Source organism: Salmo trutta, chromosome 33 (assembly GCF_901001165.1).
Source record: "Salmo trutta chromosome 33, fSalTru1.1, whole genome shotgun sequence".
Lineage (NCBI taxonomy): Eukaryota > Metazoa > Chordata > Actinopteri > Salmoniformes > Salmonidae > Salmo > Salmo trutta.
Genome location: NC_042989.1, coordinates 25,608,464 through 25,634,032, shown reverse-complemented (window position 1 = coordinate 25,634,032; position 25,569 = coordinate 25,608,464). Strand labels below are relative to the sequence as shown.

The following is a 25,569-nucleotide window of genomic DNA, read 5'->3' as shown; positions in this document are numbered from 1 at the left end:
TAAATGTGATATTTTATATTTAATACATTTGGCAACATTTCTAAAAACCTGTTTTTGCTTTGTCATTATGGGATATTGTGTGTAGGTTGATGAGGGGAAAAAATTATTTAATCCAATTTAGAATAAGGCTGTAACGTAACAAAATATGGAAAAAGTCAAGTGGGTCTGAATACTTTCCGAATGCACTGTATATACACTGCTCAAAAAAATGAAGGGAACACTTAAACAACACAATGTAACTCCAAGTCAATCACACTTCTGTGAAATCAAACTGTCCACTTAGGAAGCAACACTGATTGACAATAAATTTCACATGCTGTTGTGCAAATGGAATAGACAACAGCTGGAAATTATAGGCAATTAGCAAGACACCCCCAATAAAGGAGTGGTTCTGCAGGTGGGGACCACAGACCACTTCTCAATTCCTATGCTTCCTGGCTGATGTTTTGGTCACTTTTGAATGCTGGCGGTGCTTTCACTCTAGTGGTAGCATGAGACGGAGTCTACAACCCACACAAGTGGCTCAGGTAGTGCAGCTTATCCAGGATGGCACATCAATGCGATCTGTGGCAAGAAGGTTTGCTGTGTCTGTCAGCGTAGTGTCCAGAGCATGGAGGCGCTACCAGGAGACAGGCCAGTACATCAGGAGACGTGGAGGAGGCCGTAGGAGGGCAACAACCCAGCAGCAGGACCGCTATCTCCGCCTTTGTGCAAGGAGGAGCAGGAGAAGCACTGCCAAAGCCCTGCAAAATTACCTCCAGCAGGCCACAAATGTGCATGTGTCTGCTCAAACGGTCAGAAACAGACTTCATGAGGGTGGTATGAGGGCCCGGCGTCCACAGGTGGGGGTTGGGCTTACAGCCCAACACCATGCAGGACGTTTGGCATTTGCCAGAAAACACCACGATTGGCAAATTCGCCACTGGCGCCCTGTGCTCTTCACAGATGAAAGCAGGTTCACACTGAGCACGTGACAGACGTGACAGAGTCTGAAGATGCCATGGAGAATGTTCTGCTGCTGCAACATCCTCCAGCATGACCGGTTTGGCGGTGGGTCAGTCATGGTGTGGGGTGGCATTTCTTTGGGGGGCCGCACAGCCCTCCATGTGCTCGCCAGAGGTAGCCTGACTGCCATTAGGTACCGAGATGAGATCCTCAGACCCCTTGTGAGACCATATGCTGGTGCGGTTGGCCCTGGGTTCCTCCTAATGCAAGACAATGCTAGACCTCATGTGGCTGGAGTGTGTCAGCAGTTCCTGTAAGAGGAAGGCATTGATGCTATGGACTGGCCCGCCCGTTCCCCAGACCTGAATCCAATTGAGCACATCTGGGACATCATGTCTCGCTCCATCCACCAATGCCACGTTGCACCACAGACTGTTCAGGAGTTGGCGGATGCTTTAGTCCAGGTCTGGGAGGAGATCCCTCAGGAGACCATCCGCCACCTCATCAGGAGCATGCCCAGGCGTTGTAGGGAGGTCATACAGGCACGTGGAGGCCACACACACTACTGAGCCTCATTTTGACTTGTTTTAAGGACATTACATCAAAGTTGGATCAGCCTGTAGTGTGGTTTTCCACTTTAATTTTGAGTGTGACTCCAAATCCAGACCTCCATGGGTTGATAAATTGAATTTCCATTGATTATTTTTGTGTGATTTTGTTGTCAGCACATTCAACTATGTAAAGAAAAAAGTATTTAATAAGATTATTTCTTTCACTCAGATCTAGGATGTGTTGTTTAAGTGTTCCCTTTATTTTTTTGAGCAGTATATAAAAGTATGTGGACCCCTTAAAATCAGTGGCTTCGTCCATTTCAGCCACGCCCGTTACTGACAAGCACACAGACATGCAATCTCCATAGACAAACATTGGCAGTGGAATGGCCTTTTTATTTATTTTTACTTAACCTTTATTTAACTAGGCAAGTCAGATTAAGAACACATTCTTATTTTCAATGACGGCCTAGTAACTACCTGTTACGCGAGGGCAGCATGAAGCCAAGGTAAATTGCTAGCTAGCTTAAACTTATCTTATAAAAAACTAGCAATCTGAACATAATCACTAGTTAACTACACATGGTTGATGATATTAATAGTTTATCTAACGTGTCCAGCGTTGCATATAATCGATGCGGTGCCTGTTAATTTCTCATCGAATCACAGCCTACTTCGACAAACGGGTGATGATTTAACAAGCGCATGTCTTTGCACCAATGTACCTAACCATAAACATCAATGCCTTTCTTTAAAATCAATACACAAGTATATATTTTTAAACCTGCATATTTGGTTAATATTGCCTGCTAACATGAATTTGTGTCACTTCTCTTGCGTTCCGTGCAAGCAGTCGGGGTATATACAGCAGTTTGGGCCGCCTGGCTCATTGCGAACTGTGTGAAGTCCATTTATTCCTAACAAAGGCCGTAATTAATTTGCCAGAATTGTACATAATTATGACATAACATTGAAGGTTGTGCAATGTAACAGGAATATTTAGACTTAGGGATGCCACCATTAGATAAAATACGTAACAGTTCCGTATTTCACTGAAATAATTAACGTTCCGTTTTCTAAATGATAGTTTCTGGATTAATGACCAAAGACTCGTATTTCTGTGTGTTATTATGTTATAATTAAGTCTATGATTTGATATTTGATAGAGCAGTCTGACTGAGTGATGGTAGGCAGCAGCAGGCTCGTAAGCATTCATTCAAACAGCACCTTTGTGGGTTTTGCCAGCAGCTCTTCGCAGTTCTTCAAGCATTGCGCTGTTTATGACTTCAAGCCTATCAACCCCCGAGATTAGGCTGGTGTAACCCATGTGAAATGGCTAGCTAGTTAGCGGGTGCGCGCTAATAGCGTTTCAAACGTCACTCGCTCTGAGACTTGGGAGTGGTTGTTCCCCTTGCTCTACGTGGGTAACGCTGCTTTGAGGGTGGCTGTTGTCGATGTGTTCCTGGTTCGAGCCCAGGTAGGAGCGAGGAGAGGGACGGAAGCTATACTGTTACACTGGCAATACTAAAGTGCCTATAAGAACATCCAATAGTCAAAGGTATATGAAATACAAATGGTATAGAGAGAAATAGTCGTATAATTCCTATAATAACTACAACCTAAAACTTCTTACCTGGGAATATTGAAGACTCATGTTAAAAGGAACCACCAAGTTTCATATGTTCTCATGTTCTGAGCAAGGAACTTAAACGTTAGCTTTTTTACATGGCACATATTGCACTTTTACTTTCTTCTCCAACACTTTGTTTTTGCATTATTTAAACCAAATTGAACATGTTTCATTATTTATTTGAGTCTAAATGTATTTTATTGATGTATTATATTAAGTTAAAATAAGTGTTCATTCAGTATTGTTGTAATTGTCATTATTACAAATAAATAAATAAAATCAAAAAATTGGCCGATTAATCGGTATCGGCTTTTTTGGCCCTCCAATAAACGGTATTGGCATTGAAAAATCATAATTGGTCGACCTCTAGTGTAAAGCTCGCCGCCATTGGACTCGGTACCAGTGGAAACATGTTCTCTGGAGTGATGAATCATGCTTCACCATCTGGCAGTCCGATGGACGAATCTGGGTTTAGCAGATGCCAGGAGAATGCTACCTGCCACAACGGACAGTGCCAACTGTGAAGTTTGGTGGAGGAGGAATAATGGTCTGGGGCTGTTTTTCATGGTTTGGGCTAGGCCTCTTAGTTCCAGTGAAGGGAAATCTTAATGCTACAGCATATAATTACATTTTAGACAATTCTATACTTCCAACTTTGTGATAACAGTTTGGGGAAGGCCCTTTTCTGGTTCAGCATGACAATGCCCCTGTGCAGAAAGTAAGGTCCATACAGAAATGGTTTGTCGAGATCGGTGTGGAAGAACTTGCACAGACCCCGGACTTCCACCCCATCAAACACCTTTGCCCAACATCAGTGCCTGACCTCACTAATGCTCTTGTGGCTGAATGGAAGCAAGTCCCCGCAGCAATGTTCCAACATCTATTGGAAAGCCTTCCCAGAAGAGTGGAGGCTGTTATAGCAGCAAAGGGGGGACCAACTCCATATTGATGCTCATGATTTTGGAATGAGATATTCGACGAGCAGGTATCCAGTCCACATACTAATGGTCATGTAGTGTACTTCTGAATGTAAGATTCAAGGCTTCTCTTTAAAAGTAGTGTTCTCCTTGGTAACTAGATTCTATACCCATTGCAAAAGATCAGTGTTCTCCACCCACTGAACTCAAAAATCTCACTCCTTTGTCTGTTAATTTGTCAGCCCAGATATTGCAGTAGGTGTGAACCTTTGACTGGTCTTGAACTCTGAGTGAGGTGAGGTGCAGACAGCTCTGTTGGCTATGAAGATGGGAGCTAGCCAGCCTGTTGTGTGTGATAAGACCCTGACCAAGTCCTCCTGAAGGCAGCTGAGTTATACAGAGTCCCATAGAGGGAATAATTGCTATGCCAGCCTTGGAGCTCAGATAGGGATTCCACCGACCGATCGACAGCACGCACCTCAGTGGACTCATCTACTCTCTCGCCCTCCTTCTCTCTCTGATTTACTGCCCTGTGCCACTGAGGCAGGATAGGAATGCAGTGAGCAGCCACAGAGATACAGGCTGATTTAAGTAAGGACTGCCTGGGTGTCTAATCAATGACTTTGATTCAATAAGAATGTAGCAGTCCAAAATCAGCATTTAAGACAAGTACCAGACTTGTGTCTTGCTTTCCTTTTCCCCCATTATCTTTTCCTAACTGATCTTAAAAGATAAAGAGAATATGCATCAGAGATCCATAGTAAATATGCTCTAACAATTTCCAGGCCTTGCAGTACCATATTTCAAAGCAGGTTTTGTGTAGAGAACTCTGTGTCCTACAGTATGGAGACTATTAAACTGTGACAAGCTGTGTAAGAGGTGAGCACTGCAAATTTTCAGCTTTGTCTGTCTGTTGCACACAAGTGACGACTGAAGAACAAGGCCACATACCGACAGATCTGTGACTGCAGTAGCCCCACATTGACCCCTAATGGACAACTAGTGCACCTACACTGTCTTCAAAACTACAGAAACTGGGTTCTCGATCCAGGGTCCACATACTGCAAGCACATACTCCTGTTCTACATCGTGGAGCTCCACCCCATAGGGGAGCTCTGCTCCTAGTGGTTTACCCTGCTGCCTGGGCAGCGAATAGCCTGAGAGAAAATTATGCACACACCTGCAGCCAATAGGAGTACAGGTGTCCCTATATAAGGGGACGCTTCCCCTCAATCAGCCTCCCATTATCTTCAGCTACAGGACTGGACTGAAGAAGCCTAGAAGAGAAGAGATCTCATGACGAACCCGTCGTCGATATCCTGTTGTTGACGTCGTCCTTCAATGAGCATACCTTTTCCACCCCCAAAAGCTCTTTTAAGAGCTCAGTGTCGCTGCTCCACTATGGTGGCTTTGGACCCGTACGAACTATGTTTTGTGTGCTTAGGTTCAAAGCACGCTAGGGGCGGCCTCACAGATCCTCTGGAATGCCCTAGCTGTTCACTCCTTTCTTTAAAGGAGAGGAAACAGCGATGGGCATTTTTCAGTGAGGATTTCCCTCTAGAGGACGCGATGTCTATGATAGCCTCAGACTCTGAGGCGGCATATGATGACGGCGCCTCTAGAGAGGATGAGGATGTTGGGAAGTGGGACACGACGTGCTGAACGACAGTAGCCTATATAAATCGCCAAGGGGGAGTTAGGCCTGCTGCACTCCACTGGTTGGCGGAGGAATTGTGGCTGTGGGCTCACGAGCACCTTTGCTCGTTGACAGCAGCACACATTCCAGGCTGTCAGAATATCGGAGCAGACCTCATGTCTCGAGGGGGTCCCCGAGACGACGAGTGGCGACTGCACCCCGAGGTTGTTCTCCAAATATGGGAACGGTTCGGGAGAGCCGAGGTGGACCTGTTCACGTCACGTGTGAATGCGCCATGTCCCCTATGGTTTTCTCTACGAGCCCAGGACGAACCGCCACTAGGGACAGACGCTTTTGCGCACCAGTGGCCAGAGGTTCTCCTGTATGCATTTCCACTGCTGTCCTGCATTCTCCCACTGCAAGCCCGTGTGAGAACAGGAGGGCTGTCAATCAGCCACTGAAGGTCTGGCTCCTGAGAGGGACAGGTTAGAGCGCCGTGGGTTATCTGATTCGGTAATCAGAACCATACAGGACTTATGCCAGTAGACGGAACATGTTTTCACAATGGTGCGTCACAGAGAACGTGGACCCCGTGTGCTGTCAGGTTGAGAGTGTGCTCTCTTTCCTACAGTTCATGTTTGACAAGCAGCGCTCACCCGCCACCATTAAGGTGTTTGCGGCAGCAATTTCAGCTTGTCATGAGCGGTTTGGCAGAGACACTGTTTTCAGTCACCCTTTAGTGAAACGGTTTCTATTGGGGATGCGGCGGCTTAGGCCAGTGGCTAGAGCCACGCTACCACAGTGGGATTTAACGTTGGTACTCGAGGCGCTCTGTGAGACGCCGTTCGAACCATTGAATCAAATTCCCCTCAAGATGTTATCTCTGAAGACGGCACTGTTGCTTGCCTTGACTACAGCCAAGCGTGTCAGTGATTTGTGTGCTCTTTCGACGAGACCCGACTGCCTTGCCATAAATGGCGACTTGAGCAGAGCGGTGTTACGTCCTAACCCGGCATTTACGCAAAGGTTATTAAGAGCTCATACAGGTCACAGACTGTTGAGCTATGGGCTTTCTCCCCCCCTCCTCATGAGGAGTCGAGAGAGGAGAGACTTCATCGCCTGTGCCCGGTGCGCGCCTTGGCGTGCTATGTGCAGCGCACGGCGATGATTAGGTCATCACCTCAGTTGTTTGTGTGTCACGGTGCTAACGCACAGGGTAGACCACTTTCAAAACAGCGGCTGTCACATTGGCTTTGCGAAGGCATTGAGACGGCTTATGAGGCGGCAGGGCGACCAATGCCTCATGGCGTAAGAGCCCACTCCACTCGTGGAGTAGCGGCGTCTACGGCACTTTTCAGAGGAATTGGGGTAGAGCATATTTGTGCAGCGGCGTCGTGGTCGTCACCGTCTCCTTTTATCCGATTCTACCTGTTGGACATGTCGTCTAACTCTCTAGCTCGTTCTGTACTCAGCGTAGTTGAGGGCAGAACTTGAGTTAAGAAAGGTTGCAGGACTAATGAGCTGTGTTGCCATTAGGTCCGCTCTTTTTTGACAGAAGAGAGAGAGACGTGTAACATGACCTTTGTTTGACACTGTCAATACAACAGGGAATGTCTAGACTGCCACCAGTGTGTCATTGTGCTGGGAAATAGTACTGTAACCTAGTGTTACTTGACTAGTAGACCGGTCACTAAAGTTGAGGGAATATTGAGGCATCATCTATCTGCTGAGGCAGAATAGTTGGCCTAAATTCTATCGTCTGCCCACGAATCATTGGCTCTGCCTATGGATTGAGTGTGGCGGGTTACACTGAGAAAGCAGTGAGCATGTCTTCTAAACTGGTTCAGCCTGTACTCAGCTTTGCTGACGTGAAGGCTAGAATTAAGGCAGGAAAACACAGGATTAATGAACAGGGTTTCCATCAGGTCCGTTTTTTCCTTTATTAGAAGGACTGCAGGACATGACTCCTGGCTGAATGGCACAGTTGAGTCGTGTTATATCTTGCCCACCAGTCTATGACTGTGTTGGGCAGAGGGATTAGGGATATAGTTCTGTAATTGATATTACAGTACTATTAGACCAATCTGAATATCAATAAAGTTGAGTTCATCTATCTATGATAGAGTTAGTATGACTCATATTCTATGATCTGCTCACTAGTCATTGGCTTTGCCTTTAGACTGAGTGAGCGGATCAGATCCAAGACACAGTACATTGTAACTTAGTGTGGTTAACAGTAAGTTACAGTACTGTGGGATTTGGTCGCAGCCATTGCTGAGCTGGCTCGGCAGGGAGTACATTTTGGGAGCGTTTCGCTCCGCCTTAAACCACTTGGAGCAGAGCTCCCCTACGGGGCGGAGCTCCACGATGTAGAACGATAGTTACTGGCTCAAGGCAATGCCGACCCCCAGTCTCGCTGAAGATCATTTTTCGGGAGGCTGATTGAGGGGAAGCGTCCCCTTATATAGGGACACCTGTACTCCTATTGGCTGCAGGTGTGTGCATCATTTTCTCTCAGGCTATTCGCTGCCTAGGCAGCGGGGTAAACCACTATGGGGCTCCGCTCCACTCATAGAACTGGAGTTACAAGTTACACTCCGGTAACTATCGTACTGTATCACATGCTCATTAGTACAAAGAAAACAGAAGAAAGAAAATATTTGTAGATTTCTGGAACAGAGAGGGAAAGATATTTTAAATTTTAGTCATTTAGCAGACGCTCTTATCCAGAGAGACTTACAGTAGTGAGTGCAAGCATTTTTCTTACTTTTTCGTATCGTTCACCGTGGGAATTTAACCCCCAACCCTGGCGTTGCAAGCGCCATGCTCTACTGAGCCACACGGGACCAATTGTGAATAGATTGTGAAGAGAAGATAGGGTGATTCCATCTCATGCCATAGTATAAAAAAATGTTCAAGACCAAACTACCTACTGTAGTCTGTGAACCAAAGTCTAATGAAGTTCCCCACAATAGGGAACTTCTCTGTCTCAACATTATGGCACAGACTGCCCCATCAGATAATCATTTCCATCTGTGTACCACTGCCAGCTAGGGAATGAATTAGTTCTGCAAAAATATTTACCCCCCTTGGCGTTTTTCCTATTTTGTTGCTTTACAACCTGTAATTTAAATTGATTTATATTTGGATATCATGTAATGGACATACACAAAATAGTCCAAATTGGTGATTCGAAAAAAATAAAAAGTGATGCGTGCATATGTATTCACCCCTTTGCTATGAAGCCCCTAAATAAGATCTGGTGCAACCAATTACCTTCAGAAGTCACATAATTAGTTAAATAAAGTCCACCTGTGTGCAATCTAACTGTCACATGATCTGTCACATGATCTCAGTATATATACACCTGTTCTGAAAGGCCCCAGAGTCTGCAACATCACTAAGCAAGGGGCACTACGAAGACCAAGGAGCTCTCCAAACAGGTCAGGGACAAAGTTGTGGAGAAGTACAGATCAGGGTTGGGTTATAAAAAATATCTGAAACTTTGAACATCCCACGGAGGACCGTTAAATCCATTATTAAGAAATGGAAAGAATATGCCACCACAACAAACCTGCCAAGAGAGGGCCGCCTACCAAAACTCACAGACATGGCAATGAGGGCATTAATCAGAGGGGCAACAAAGAGACCAAAGAAAACCCTGAAGCTGCAAAGCTCCACAGCGGAGATTGGAGTATCTGTCCATAGGACCACTTCCAGCCGTACACTCCACAGAGCTGGGCTTTACAGAAGAGTGGCCAGAAAAAAAGCCATTGCTTAAAGAAAAAAACAAGCAAACACGTTTGGTGTTTGCCAAAAGGCATGTGGGAGACTCCCCAAACATATGGAAGATGATACTCTGGTCAGATGAGACTAAAATTGGGCTTTTTGGCCATCAAGGAAAACGCAATGTCTGGCGCAAACCCAACACCTCATCACCCCGAGAATACCATCCCCACAGTGAAGCATGGTGGTGGCAGCATCATGCTGTGGGGATATTTTTCATCGGCAGGGACTGGGAAACTGGTCAGAATAGAAGGATGGCGCTAAATACAGGGAAATTCTTGAGGGAAACCTGTTTGTCTTCTGGAGATTTGAGACTGGGACGGAGGCTCACCTTCCAGCAGGACAATGACCCTAAGCATACTGCTAATGCAACACTCGAGTGGTTTAAGGGGAAACATTTAAATGTCTTGGAATGGGCTAGTCAAAGCCCAGACCTCAATCCAATTGAGAATCTGTGGTATGACTTAAAGATTGCTGTACACCAGCGGAACCCATCCAACTTGAAGGAGCTGGGGCAGTTTAGCTTTGAAGAATGGGCAAGAATCCCAGTGGCTAGATGTGCCAAGCTTATAGAGACATACCCCATAAAGACTTGCAGCTGTAATTGCTGCAAAAGGTGGCTCTACAAAGTATTGACTTTGGGGGGGTGAATAGTTACGCATGCTCAAGTTCTGTTTTTCTGTCTTATTTCTTGTTTGTTTCACAAAAAATATTTTGCATCCTCAAAGTGGTAGGCATGTTGTGTAAATCAAATGATACAAACCCCCCAAAAATCTATTTTAATTCCAGGTTGTAAGGCAACAAAATAGGAAAAATGCCAAGGGGGTGAATACTTTCGCAAGCCACTGTAGACCCTAACATCCTGGCTGATTGGCACTGGGACATCACAGGATTCCAGTAAAATGAGTTAAGTCTATGGCTCTGGCCTTGGCAGAAACACACTCCAACATATTGTAGGGCTGGTAATCAATGACTAGGACTGTCTAAGGCTTAAGCTAGCATGGAACCGTGTAAACACGCTCACACCTTCCCACGCTACATTCTTATTTACAGACACCATGCTGATAGAGTGCTTGATCACATGGTAAAAGGCTTGGGTTATGCTCTAATAAGAATCAGTAAATCATTATCACCTTAGCCTGTGTTAATTATACTAAAGAAGAATATAACAAAACATCTTAGTTCACTATGTTTGAGATGACCTTCAAGGGCTGTGTTTTGTTAGGCCATCTGTGAATACCAGTGATTCCAGAGGCACACTGAAACAGAATTCCATTAGCAGAGCTGCTCTTTTTCCACCAGACTACCATAATAACTGTTAATACTGTTAGAGCGTGAGTTCCCATGGATGTTAGGCTTTTATTGCAGTGTGAGGGAGGGCTGGCTGGCTCTGTGTGTGTGTATTACTGAGTGTATGTACTGCAGCCTTCTCTCCTCCACCCGAGGCCAGTCTCCTGCTGGGAGGTAAGAACTGAGCTGACCTGCCTGCCTGGAGAGATACACTAGGTGGGAGGAAGGATGCAGACGAGGATCAGACTGTATTCTTATGAATCATCTCTATGAATCTGTACAGATTTCATCTTTGCACTCAGGTGCAAGATTCTTGAATGTGTTGACAAGCCCAGGTAATGATTCCATCATTCATCTGTATTGACTGACTCAGTCTGTTTGAGGTAGAAAAACTACTGTAGTGGGTTGCGATGCAGGATGCTGCATCGAGCTACACTGAGTTGCTCAATGCAGCTGTGTCACAATTTCACTAGACCTTTATCTCAGCAATAACTAGCCCCAGGAATCTATGGGACACTTTTGAGGTATACGATTAGCAATACAAGCTAACTGTCGTTGCTAAATTATGTTGTTTCCTGTCGTTAAACAGGCCAAAATGCATAGGGGGAGGGGCTGTGCTGATTAAGCACTTTTCTGGCAGTGCAGTGGGGTGGAGGTGGCCAGAGTAAAAAATAAAATACAATTTTATTTGTCACATGCGCCAAATAAAACTGGGGTGGACTTTACCATGAAATGCTTGCTTAGGAGCCCTTCCCAAAGATGGAGAGTTTAAAAATAACAATACAAATGAAATAGTAACACGAGGAATAAAACAAAATCTACAATAATGGACCTATATACATGGAGTACCAATACCAGTTCAATGTGCAGAGGTTCAAGGTATTTGAGGTAGATATGTACATAAAGACAGGGTGAAGTGACTAGGCAACATGATAGATAATAATAAGAGTAAAATGAAGAACAGAGTAGCAGCAGCAAACGATGAGTGTAAAAGTGTGTGTATGTGCGTGTAATGTGTATGTACAGTGCATTCGGAAAGTGTTCAGACCCCTTGACTTTTTCCACATTTTGTTACGTTACCGCCTTATTCTAAAATGATTTCAATCGTTTTTTCCCCCTTATCAATCTACACAAAATACCCCATAATGACCAAGCAGAAACAGGTTTTTAGAAATGTTAGCAAATTTATTAAAAATAAAAAAACTGAAATATCACATTTACATAAGTATTCAGACCCTTTTCTCAGAACTTTGTTGAAGCACCTTTGGCAGCAATTACATTCTCGAGTCTTCTTGGGTATGATGCTACAAGCTTGGCACACCTGTATTTGGGGAGTTTCTCCCATTCTTCTCTCCAGATCCTCTCAAGCTCTGTCAGGTTGGATGGGGAGCGTCGCTACACAGCTATTTTCAGTTCTCTACAGAGATGTTAGATCGGGTTCAAGTCCGGGCTCTGGCTGGGCCACTCAAAGACATTCAGAGACTTGTCCCGAAGCCACACCTGCGTTGTCTTGGCTGTGAGCTTAGGGTCGTTGTCCTGTTGGAAGGTGAACCTTCGCCCCAGTCTGAGGTCCTGAGCGCTCTAGAGCAGATTTTCATAAAGGATCTCTCTGAACTTTGCTCCGTTCATCTTTCCCTCGATCCTGACTAGCACCATGCTTCACCATAGGGATGATGCCAGGTTTCCTCCAGACGTGACACTTGGCATTCAGGCCAAAGAGTTAAATCTTGGTTTCATCAGACCAGAGAATCTTGTTTCTCATGGTCTGAGAGTCCTTTAGGTGCCTTTTGGCAAACTCCAAGCGGGCTGTCATGTGCCTTTTACTGAGGAGTGGCTTCCGTCTGACCACTACCATAAAGGCCTGATTGGTGAAGTACTGCAGAGATGGTTGTCCTTCTGGAAGGTTCTCCTATCTCCACAGAGGAACTCTGGAGCTCTGTCAGAGTGACCATCGGGTTCTTGGTCACCTCCCTGACCAAGGCCCTTTTCCCCCAATTGCTCTCCCTGACCAAGGCCCTTTTCCCCCAATTGCTCAGTTTGGCCAGGCAGCCAGCTCTAGGAAGGCCAGTTTGGCCAGGCAGCTTCTCTTGGTGGATCAAAACTCCTACCATTTAAGAATGATGGAGGCCACTGTGTTCTTGGGGACCTTCAATGCTGCAGACATTTTTTGGTACTCTTCCCCAGATCTGTGCCTTGACACAATCCTGTCTCGGAGCTCTACAACAATTCCTTTGACCTCAAGGCTTGGTTTTTGCTCTGACATGTACTGTCAACTGTGGGACCTAATATAGACAGGCGTGTGCCTTTCCAAATCATGTCCAGTCAATTGAATTTAAAAACCGGTTTTCGCTTTGTCATTATGGGGTATTGTGTGTAGATTGATGAGGAAAAACAATTATTTAATCAGTTTCAGAATAAGGCTGTAACGTAACAAAATGTGGAAAAAGTCAAGGGTTCTGAATACTTTCTGAATGTGAGTTTTGTGTGGGAGTGCCAATGTAGTGTGTGTGTAAACGAGTATGTATATGGTGTGTATATATAACCTAGTGACTGTGCACAGGGTCAGTGCAGATAGATAGACTATTAGCAGTCTTATGACTTGGGGGTAGAAGCTGTCTCGGAGCCTGTTGTTACAAGAGCGGACAAACTATGGCTTGAGTGGCTGTAGTCTTTGGCAATTTTTCGGGCCTTCCTCTGATACCGCCTGATAAAGAGGTCCTGGATGGCAGGGCACTCGGCCCCAGTGATGAACTGGGCTGTCCATACCAAGCGGTGATACAGCCAGTCAAGATGCTCTCAATGGTGCAGGTGTACAACTTTTTGATGATCCGAGGACCCATGACAAATCTTTTCAGCCTCTTGAGGGGGAAGTGGCCCTGCTGTCCCCTCTTCACGACTGTGCGGGTGTGTGTGGACCATGTTAAGTCCATAGTGATGAGGACACCAAGGAACTTGAAGCTCTCAACATGCTCTACTACAGCCCTGTCAATAAGGGCGTGCTCTCCCCTTTTTCTCCTTTAGTCCACTATCAGCTCCTTGGTCTTACTAACGTTGAGGGAGAGGTTGTTGTCCTGGCAGCACACTGCTAAGTCTGACCTCATCCCTGTAGGCTGTCTCATCGTCATCAGTGATCAGGCCTACCACTGTCGTGACGTCAGCAAACTTGGTGTTGGAGTCGTGCGTGGCCACGCAGTGGTGTGTAAACAGGGAGTACAAGATGGGACTAAGCACACACCCCTGAGGGGCCCCCATGTTGAGGGTCAGTTTGGCAGAGGTGTTGTTGCCTACCCTCACCATCTGGGGCCGGCCCGTCAGGAAGTCCAGGATCCAGTTGCAGAGGGATGGGTTCAGTCCCAGGGTCCCTAGCTTTGTGATGAGCTTCGAGGGGACCATGGTGTTGAACGCTGAGCTGTAGTCTATGAACAGCATTCTCACATAGCTATTTATCCTCTTGTCCAGGTGGGAGAGGGCAGTGTGAAGTGCAATTGAGACTGCATCATCTGTGGATCTGTTGGGGCGGTATGCGAATTGGAGTGCGTCCAGGGTGTCTGGGAGGATGGTGTTGATATGTGTCATGACCAGCCTTTCAAAGCATAATTACAGATGTGAGAGCTACAGGGTGATAGTCATTTAGGCAGGTTACCTTGAGCTCTTGGGAACAGGGACAATGGTGGTCAGCTTGAAACATGTTGGGATTACAGAGTGGAACAAGGAAAATGTCCGTGAAGATACTCGCCAGCTGTTCTGTGCATGCTTTGAGAATAAGCCCTGGTATTCCAGCCTTGTGATTGTTCACCTGTTTAAACGTTTTGCTTACACCTGCCACGATAAAGCGGGATCACACAGTCACCGGAAAAATGGGGCTTTCACGCAAGGCACAGTGTTAGATTCTTTGAAGCAACCATAAAAGGCATTTAGCTCGTTTAGGAGTTCTGCATCACGGCCTGGTTTCCTATTGCAATCCGTTATCATCTGCCACATCTGCCACATACAACGAGCGTCGAAGCCGGTGTAATAGGATTCCTCCTTCCTCTTATATTGCCTTTTTTTCATGTTTGATATGTCAGGTTGTAGCAGGTTTTTATTGTATGTGTTCATGTCCCGTTCCCTGTAAGCGGTAGCTCTAGTCTTTAGCCCAGCATGGACATTGCCTGTAATCCATGGTTTTTGGTTTGGATACGTTCTTGAGAATTCCTTCTCACTTGAAGCAGCACACCAGTTATTTATGAAAAAACACTCCTCTTTTCGACTACCCCATTGCCACCATCCGATCCTACCGCTGAATGGAGAATCCACTGAGTACTATGTACATAGCGTCATCATCCAGTCACATTTCAGTAAGATAATATTGCAGCTTTTCAAGTCTCTCTGATAGGAGACTCTCGAAGAAGCTCATCCATCTTATTCTCGAGTGACTGGACATTTGCCAATAGAATGGAGGGGAGCGCCGTTCAGTTTGCTCTTCTCAATTTCACCAGGACTCCACCTCTTCTCTTGCATCTACGCCTGCAGCATTTTGGTAGCCCATGGAACTGACGAATAAGGTCCCGTATGAACAGTGGAACAGCTGAGTTGGAGTTGAAGTCGTATTTGAAGTCGAAATCGAGATTAGTAACTGTCGATCTGATGTCCAGAAGTGCTTGGCGGTCATATGTGATAATTTTATGAACTTTCACTAAATAGCAAAGTTGGGTTGGAACCAATGTTCCCTCTAAGTCGTCTGTGTTGTTCCCCGATACTGTAGCGCGCAGAAAATATAAGCCCATATAGGGAGATTGAACTTCACTCAACTTTCTAGGGCAGTAGTCACCAACCGGTCGATTGCGATCGACTAGTCGATCTCCAAGGCATTCCTAGTCAATCACCAAACATTTCTGTAAAAAAACAACGATAAAGCCTTGTGTTCTTTTTATTTATTTGTCTCGGGCTGTTGGCGGTAGGTGGACCCGATTCAGCTGCCCTACGGGCCGGACAGGCAAACTGTTGCCATTTTGAACCACTTAAAGTGTCTGAAGGTACAAAGTCTGCCTTCCCAGCGGGCCTAGAGAGCAAATTAAGTGCACTATAGGCCTACCGCTGGCAAATCGGATGGCACAGATTACCGTGTCTGCAGTAACGTAGCAGGCATAAAACAGATACAGCAAAGTTGATACTGTGAGATTTCAAAATGTTTAAAACCAAACGTTTTGTAAATAGGCCGTCATTGTAAATAAGAATTTGTTCTTAACTGACTTGCCTAGTTAAATAAAGGTTACATTTAAAAATATATATATAATTTAAAAAATGTCTAGACTTTTATTAGTGAGTTCATGTTTTAGTTCTTACTCAGCACTGTCAAAACTTTGTATTCAACACTTTTATAAGCCCTAAAATGCACGTTCTTCCTATTTCCACTCAGCGCTACAACAAGCACTGCAGCAGTAATGAACGAGTAGGAGTGTATCTATAGTGTAAGTGTATTTATAGGCTTGCGTTTTTGAGATTATTAGCAGCTTGGGTGTTTTTTAAAATCAAGGAAAATTTAACTTTCTCTGTTCGTAGGAGTAACAACATGAATTTGTGCATGAGGCAGAAATAATGCAGTGCGACTTGAGTTTCGCCATCATCTGGAAGACGGTGTCCCATTTTGGTCAGTGTCAGTGGAGGAAAGGAAGAGTGGAGGGATGTTGAGAGGCGGACCCTCAGTCTGCTGCTCTCTCCCTCCACTGAGACAGATCATCAGATACAGGCACCATCAGCACAGTAAAATAAAAAGCTAATGATTTATATGTATGCTCACTCAGCTGTGCCTCACAAGTAATACAACAACGGATCTATTAACGGTGTGATCATATAGCCTACCTCAAATGTTGAAATATAGTTTTTCAAAATGGCCCGAACAACAATGCATTGGCAGGGCAATTCAAGCAATGCCAATATGCAGGGATAATGTATTGGGCCTATAGCTTGCTGCACAAACCTCAATGCTACAGTACTGTTTTTAAATTAGTTAATGTTGCATAGGCTTATGTAATGTAAAGAAAAAAAAAATTGTGGTAGATCTCAGCTTGCATTTTGACTCAGTGATCTTGACTCAAAAAAAGGTTGGTGACCACTGTTCAAAAGATTTCCTTGTGAACACTATCAACGTTTCCCTTTACTGTGGCAATTGTGATCGAATCAACCCAATATTAGCCACTTTCAATGCAACATACCGAAACAAAACTAACTATGCAAGAGATTTTTGTACTCTGCATCGGAGTAGGATTCTATTGCATTGACACGCACTACTCAGCCCGTACTCTACACAGACCGGTGAGGCATAAACTATCAGAGCTGCAGTAGGCCTACATGCAAATAGACCACTGCCATATATGGATCTGTGCCATTTACTTTGAACTGGACTGTGCTTACAGCATGAGCGCTCGTGAGTAGATGTGCTTGTTGTGAAATCAAAGCGAGAGCTGTATGTAGCCACCTGTGCACATTTTGTTAATATCCTTTGCAAGTTAGTGAGTTATTAGCCCAGTTATAGATCATTTGTAGACAGCAATAGGGGAGTGATTGCTTCCTACAAGAGCATAAAATGTATACTAGACATCTTTGAAAAGCGAGTCAGGTAAAGAGCTTTTTTTTTGTATTAAAGGGGCAGTGTTGTATTTTGAGACAGGCTTGAATACGCTAAGTAGCCAATAGAGGCTAGCATAATGTCTGATTCTTTTTAATAATAGTATGGGAATAGTAATACATTTTACATTGTAAAGTGGTTTCCTGCATCAAACACACAAAAAAATTCTATCACCCCCTTGTCTGAAGGACAAGTGGATAAACAGGTTAATATCAAGCCCTGCATGTTTTTTTCTGAAGTGTCATGGAATGTAGGCCTACATTGAACAACACACATTGTCTGTTACTGTAGGCTGAATGGGGCGGCAGGTAGCCTAGTGGTTAGAGCATTGGACTAGTAACCGAAAGGTTGCAAGATCGAATCCCCGAGCTGACAAGGTAAAAATGAACAAGGCAGTTAACCCACTGTTCGTAGACCGTCATTGAAAATAAGAATTTGTTCTTAACTGACTTGCCTAGTTAAATAAAGGAGAAAAAAATATAAATAAATTGATAGAACAGCTGTTGAAATGTTATGGAATGCATTTTCTCCATTGTTTTTGATGGTAGGCCACCTTGGTAGGCCTACATTAGGATCAAATAGCCACAGTAGCCTACTTGGCCTCTGTTGAAACTGTAACTTAAAGCAGGTACAGCCTCTGTGTTCACAGTAAAGGCGCGCTAGAAGTTGCACAGAATTTTCACAAAGTGCCAGCACACCTGAAATTTGCTCAGTGCCTAAATAATTATAGGGAACATTGGTTGGAACTCTTCTTGGGTTGGAACCCCTTCTCCGTTGGCATCATCATTATTATACCTCCCCCCATCCCTTGTAGTCTCTATCCCTCCCCGTCTTCCTTCTGCTCTGAGTGCATATGTCTACGGCCAATACCAGATAGCTGGTTTATGCGCATCTTCAGATCATTCTGACAGTAATCATTCTCTGCCATGTCAATATAAAACGTTCTGCATTATGTACTGTAGCTAGTGTGCAACAGTGTGAGTGATAGGTCAGTATTTCGTCTCACTGCTAAAACATGACAGTACTGAGACACCTTTATTGATGTAGGTGTGATGTAGACCAGGGCGGCCAAGTTTTGTATTTATTTTTTATTGTTGAACATAAAAGACTGTAAAAACACCAGCAAATCAGCTCCAAGTGATTTTAATTTTGGAAATATGTTCCAAAGTATTCTCACACATAATATAGAGGTATATGTGATCGTATACAAATGTAAACAACATTAGAAATTACAATGTTTTAGTCAAATATATCTGTTTGGGCTTCTTGCAGTCAATTTGCAGTCTACAAATGATTTGTAATTATGTTCCAGCCTCCCTGACCATCCGTTCAAGAAGAAAAAATCCCCTCGGCTGAATCTAGTTCATGATCCCTGATGTAAACAGTGTGGAATTTACCTTTGTATATTTCTGACAAGTTTCATACGGTACAGAATAAAAGTCAAACTCTTGGTAATGTCCTTGATTGGGCCTTTTGAATTTCAAATGCCAGCCATGAAAACATGTGGAATGCTGTCTTCTGTGATCAAACTGTGCAGCCTGATCTATAGTCCAGAGGCCAAACCAGGGGGTGTAATGGTGTGTGGAACAAGGATCCTGGTCCCTAATCTACCCAGATTAGGATTTATGACAATAAGGGAAAGAATGCTGATTTACCTTCAACTTTATTCAACTTCACAACTCTTATAACATTTGCTTCTCTGAGAGAACTTCAGACTATTGAACCTGTCCTGGTAGTATAGTGTCGCAACAGAAATGCACTGAAGAAGTATGGATATCATAAGGTGAATGCACCAATTTGTAAGTCGCTCTGGATAAGAGCGTCTGCTAAATGACGTAAATGTAAATGTAAGTATGAAATGAATAAGACAAAGGATAATAAATGGCTACAGGCCGGCATGCACACAACGATGGAGTAAACAGACTGGTTGGTTCCCCATATACATAGGCTAAATGGTGTATAGGCTGCTCAGCTATGATCACACAGACAAAGGAGATCATTGTCTGTGTTGTCAACTTGCTGGACAGACTGCTGTCTCTCTGGGGATTGTACAGTCTCAAGGGAACCAAAGCAGCACGTTGAGCATAGTGTGGTGTATTTGGTGACATTATGCTGAACAATAATCAAATCAAGAAGGCACAATCCGATCCCAAAGTCACCCACCAAACAAAAGTATAGGGAAGTACAGAGTGCGCAGAAACTAACATAACAAATGAATCCATGGTCGCAAACAACAAACTAAAGAGCGGTTTAGACAGAATAGATCGATGTCAAAGTACAGGCACTTTAACATCCTGCCTGACTTAATGGGGTACGACAACATCAAGTCAATGGTCTAACTACTGTAGTGACACAGCTGTTTGTATGTGACACCGCCGCAAAAAGCATATAGTCTGTGTGTAAAACATTATTCCACTGGTCCTGGGTCAGAAAATACAGTCCTAAAGCATTTGTTAACAAACAAAGCATGTTTATTTCAAACTAAAACAGAATGCACCCAACATCCACCATCCTTTAAAAAAAAAATATATATATATATTTTTTTTTATCTCTCTGGCTTACTTTGTCCTTTGAATCACTGCATTATGATGAACAAATCACAGACATTTCTTTTGGGGATAACACAGGTCATGTTTTTAATCTTTTAGGATGTTCCTTTTTAAAAGCAACTGTACGGTTCTTACTGTATGTAGGCTATATTCTGCTTATAGACCAGAAGCATATAGGACACCACAAAGGCATTCATTTAAAACTTTGCTGCAGCATATTTTAAAAGAAGAGACAAAACAGGCCAGTGACTGCAGTTTTCAAGTATTCCCTCATCTGGATTCAATTCAGTGGAAACAGCCACGATCCGTACACTCTTCCATAGGAAGGTCAAAGCTCTTTTTCTCATTTACAATTCAAACATTTTGGCAAGCAATTTTCATTAAAATTCACCAAGCTTTAAACCGTGGGGTGGCATTACAACTAAAAAAAACTAAGAAATAAAATAATGAAAAACATAATCACCTACCATTTAATCAGCTAGCGAGCCATCTATTGAAGTACACCGTTATGTGAGAAATAAAATCGGTTGTTAGGTCATCAGACAATATTATGCAAATTACTACCCAGGGTCCCGTGGGTGGCTGACATGAGTACAGAGAAGAGACAACTTTACAAAATGATCTTTACCTACTGAGTGATGATTATGTCCCCTCAGTGTCAGTTTGCTCTACCACTGGCTGTTTCTCAGCTTCCTCCATCGGCTCACTCAGTCCATTGTCCTTAGGGGAGGAGGAAGAGGAGGAGGAGGCATGCTGTGGTGGTTGCTGCACATCCAGGAGCTCCGGCAGGCATTGGGGTTCCTCAGAGCGGTGTGTGAGGAGTGGGGCAGGAGTGGGGGAGAGGGTAGGGGTGGGAGCCCGTTCAGGTGTGGGCTCAGCCACTACGTCAGTGTCCATCCTCAACCCCGTCCCATAGACCAACTGAGATGGAGGTTCCTCTATGGGTTCAGGCTCTTCTATGGGTTCAGGCTCTTCCATGGGTTCTTCCTGGGGTTTCTCTGGCTTGTTGGCCCAAAGGGGATTCTCTGGCTCTTCCTGGGTGTCAGTGATCTCCTGGTGTGGCGATGGGGCCTGGGGTGGCGACTGTGCCGGTGGTGGGGACAGGGCCTGGGAGGGCGACTGTGCTGATGGTGGGGACAGGGCCTGTGGTGGGGATAGGGCCTGGGCCTGGGGAGGGGACGGCGATTGGGCCTGAGGGGAAACCAGGTTTTGGGGTGATGACTGGTTCTGAGGAGAGGATTGGGTCTGGGGTGAGGACTCAGACTTGGGGGAAGCATGGGTCTGGGTAGAGGACTGGGGCTCAGGCCCGGGGAGGGCTTCATTCTTGGCTTGAGTTGGAGACTGGGATGGGGCTTGAAGGAACTTGGTTGGGGCTTGAGATGTTGACCGAGTTAGGAGGGTTGGAGTTTGAAGCAGACCCGGTTTAGTTAGGAGTCCAGGTTTAGGTTGAAGCCTGGACTGTAGTTGCAGCAGGGCCTGAGATTTGCCTTGGGTCAGGGAGAGTGTTGGGGTCAGGGTAGGAGTAGGAAGTAGGGGTTGTGGTAGAGGGAGAAGAGGTGTCCAGACTCCACGCTTGTTACGGTCCCGCTCACGTTCTCTCTCCCGATCCTTCTCCCTCTCCTTTTCACGCTCTCTCTCCCGGTTGCATTCCTGCTCTCGTTCACGGTTGCCACGCTCACGGCCATGGTCCCTTTCTCTCTCCCGGTCCCGCTCTCTCTCCCTCTCCCGTTCTTTCTCGCGGCTATCTCTCTCACGGCGGTTGCCGTTCATCTCCTTCCTTAAGTCAAATTCCCTGTCGTCCCTCTCCCGTTGCTGCCTGTCCCAAGGGCGCCGGTGCTCATCCAAGTCCTGTGGCATGTCAGCATCAGCGAACGGTGCTGCAGCATTAGCTCCACCACGACTCCACGCCGGGCCCCCTCCAACACCCCTGCCACCAGGACCACCAGCACCTACTCCTCCTGCCCCAGCGCGGTGCTGGTTCTCAAAGCGGTTGGGAAAGTTCTGCCCCTGGTTGGAGCCAAGGCGCTCCTCCTGGAAGCCCTTGGAGACCCCCGCCGGTGAGCCCCGCATGTCACGCTCATCAAAGTCCCCTCTAGGTGGCCCCCAGCGACTCTGGGTCTGGGGGGTGAAGCCGGCGAGGGCCTGAAGCCGCCCTACCACGCTGTCTCTAGCTGGCTCCCTCACTGGGGTCTGGAGCAGGGCAGGTCTGCCTCCTCCGCCCATACCCCCACCACCAGCACCCCCACCACCAGCACCCCCACCACCAACTCCCCCACCACGTCCACCTCCACCCATGGACTCTCTGTGCTCCGGGGGAGGTGTCCTCAGCAGGCCCATGCTCTGCTTCTCCTGGGGCGGGGGGAAGCGGTAGTCTTGGTCCCTCCCCTGCTGGCTCTCGTCTGCCCGAGAGGAAGGCTGGTCCTCAGCCTTAGACATGTTTTCGTTTGGGGCGTTGGGACCCCGGTTGAAGGCCCCCTCGGCCCTGTTGAAGTGGTCCATCTGAGAGGCCGCTCTGGCGCGGGCCTGTGCATGGAGGGAGGCATCCAGGATGCTCTGTTGGGACAGTCCCTGCTGCATCAGGAGGGGGAAGCGGGCCCCGGCTCCCTGGAGCATAGTAGGCCGGAGGTCCAGCGGCATTAGCCCAGGCATCCTCTGGCCAGGCAGGCCCTGCTGGTGTAGGGGGTGGGTGAGGGAGGCTGAGGGGTGCATCCCCAGAAGACCCATACGACGACTCATTGCATTTTGCATACCTAGAGAGAAGAGGAACACAAAAAGTTATTTAACGGCAAAAAAACAGGTATCAGCAGCAAAGTCTTGAGAAAGTGAGACATTTTTCAAAATATTTCTAAATGGGTCATTAAGAACAGACAAAAGAATGGCAAAACTTTCACCTGAACCCTAGATTATAGTTTACCTTGCAGTACTAACTCTGCAGCAGCGTCCATGCCATCAGCAGATTGGCCCGTCTTGTCATTGGCTCCTTGCTGCGTCTGGACTCCAGATTGAAGCGGGTTGAAGACCCCTTGTCCAGGGATGGCAGAGGGCATGAAGCTTCCTGGGACAGTGGCTCCGTACGGGGAGTCCTTCATGCTGTCCTGAGCCTGCGACATGGAGGGCTGCACCAGAGCTGCAGGAGAGGAACAGAACAAACCATCTGTCAGATTTTTCTATTTTAAATAAAGCATATCACATAACAATTTAATATTTTCTGGCAATATTTACTCAAAAAGTAATGCAACATCATGGGTTCTATAGACAGTCAGGTCATGCTGTACTTACATGTAGGAGCTGAGCCCATGCCTGCTTGCTGAGGAACACCTGCTGCCTGCATGAAACCTACAGGAGGGACATACATCACACCATTATCATTATTTGGATTATCTGAACAATAAATCACTATTTAGGCCATTCAAACTTCATTTACTCTTTTAACGGATGCCCTGCTTCACTTTTCTCCCCTTATTGAAATATGTATAATTTGGACAATTTATGCAGTGCTTTGTTCATATAATGCACTGTCCACTTTCCCTTGAGGATTTCCCAAGCTGATGCGCGAGAATCAAAGACCAAACCGCCTCAGATCACTCGCTTGTCATGTTTGGGCCTTGGATTGGACAGTGGCACACACTGTGGAGATGTTTCATTTCTCTCGCATGCCAGCGTAGCGGAGGCCGGCGCAAATTCCTAGTATTTATGTGTCCAGGATAAACGTGGTGGGGCATCCCTCGTTATAAACAGTAGGTTAAATTCATGGTTAACGCATCATTTTCTGACCTATTAGAAGCCATTAATACCTGAAACAACAACGTCATCATGGAACAAAACAACTGGCCAGAGATTAGAGCCCTGTGTCACGTAAAAATCTTCCCAGCGTGAAATACTTCCCAATCGCTCCGATTGTGACATCATGTTGTAAAAAGTCTCGGTATGAAAATGTTCCCAGTTCAATAATTGCATGTGCGTCTCTTTACGTGGATGGCTGAGCTCGTACGGATGTTTCTCTCACACTCTACCGTAGCGCCCAAGTCTTTACAATCGGCAAAAATCGCTCCTCACATCAACCAGTGGTGTAAAAAGTACTTAATTGTCATTCTTAATTAAAAGTAAAGATACCTTAATAGAAAATAACTCAAGTCAAAGTGAAAGTCACCCAGTAAAATACTAGTTGAGTACGTCTAAAAGTATTTGGTTTTAAATATACTTACCATAATTTCCGGACTATTAAGCGCACCTGAATATAAGCCGCACCCACTGAATTAAAGAAAAAATATTATTTGAACATAAATAAGCCGCACATGTCTATAAGCCGCAGGTGCCTACCGGTACATTGAAACAAATGAACTTTACACAGGCTTTAACGAAACACGGCTTGTAACAAAAAATAAATAGGCTTTAACGAAACACGGCTTGTAACAAAAATAAATAGGCTTTAACGAAGCACGGCTTGTAACAAAAATAAATAGGCTTTAACGAAGCACGGCTTGTAACAAAAATAAATAGGCTTTAACGAAACACGGCTTGTAACAAAAATAAATAGGCTTTAACGAAACACGGCTTGTAACAAAAAATAAAAAATTAGCAGTAAACAGTAGCCTACCAAGAAAGTCATTGGTCACTATCTTCCTTCTCCTGTGCACCGAAACCACTGAAGTCATCTCCTTCTGTGTCGGAGTTGAATAGCCTCAGAATTGCTTCATCCGATATTGGATCGTTTTCATTGTCGCTCTCGTCACTTTCATCCGGAGGCAAATCCCCCGCTGAGCCCTCTTCAACATGCAGCAGTCCAGCCTTTCGAAACCCGTTGATGATAGTGGATATTTTGACAATGCTCCACGCTGTCAGGACCCACTGGCAGACTTGACCATAAGTTGCTCTTCGCATGCGGCCCGTTTTAGTGAAGGATTTCTCCCCACTTGTCATCCAAGCCTCCCGCTGAACACGGAGCGCCACCTTAAATGCACGATTTACACTGATGTCGAGTGGCTGCATATACTTTGTTGTACCCCCAGGAATCAGGGTGACAAAATGACTACCGTAATCAGAATGATGGGAAGTTTGAGAGCGCTCGATTTAATCTAAACAGTAAACAAAAAAGATGTTTGACCTTAACCCGTTCGGCAATTTCATTGGTCTAATGAAAGCTTCATGCCGCCAAAAAACTGAGCACGTCACAGAATGTGTTTTTTTGGGAAAAAAAATTGAAAGCAGGAAAAATCCATATATTAGCCGCGTCATTGTTTAAGCCGCGACGTTCAAAGCCTGGGAAAAAAGTTGCGGCTTATAGTCCGGAAATTACGGTAAGTATCAAAAGTAAATGGAATTGCTACTTAAGTATAAAAATAATAATTTCTAATTCCTTATATTAAGCAAACCAGACGGCACCATTTTCTTTTTTTTCATTTACGGATAGCCAGGGGCACCCTCCAACACTCAGACATAATTTACAAACAAAGCATTTGTGTTTAGTGAATCCTCCAGATCAGAGGACGTAGGGATCACAAGGGATGTTCTCTTGATTAGTGTGTGAATTGGACCATTTTCCTGTCAAAATGTAACGAGTACTTTTGAGTGTCAGGGAAAATGTATGGCGTAAAAAGTACATTATTTTCTTTAGGAACGTAGTGAAGTAAAAGTTTCCTAAAATATAAATAGTAAAGT

General features: G+C 45.2%; 1 protein-coding gene across 4 annotated transcripts in view; it reads right to left on the bottom strand.

The window, feature by feature from the left end:
* Positions 1-19,006: 19,006 nt before the first annotated feature.
* Positions 19,007-25,569, bottom strand: part of LOC115172751 (protein SCAF8) — a 58,471-nt gene continuing 51,908 nt past the window's right edge. For all 4 annotated transcript variants that reach the window (XM_029730476.1, XM_029730477.1, XM_029730478.1 and 1 more), the window contains exons 18-20: positions 23,191-23,247; positions 22,826-23,038; positions 19,007-22,661 (exon numbers count right to left, since the gene is read on the bottom strand). In XM_029730476.1, the coding sequence (XP_029586336.1) occupies positions 20,554-22,661; positions 22,826-23,038; positions 23,191-23,247 (2,378 nt within the window). In that variant the 3' untranslated portion in view covers positions 19,007-20,553. The remainder of the gene's footprint in view (positions 22,662-22,825; positions 23,039-23,190; positions 23,248-25,569) is intronic.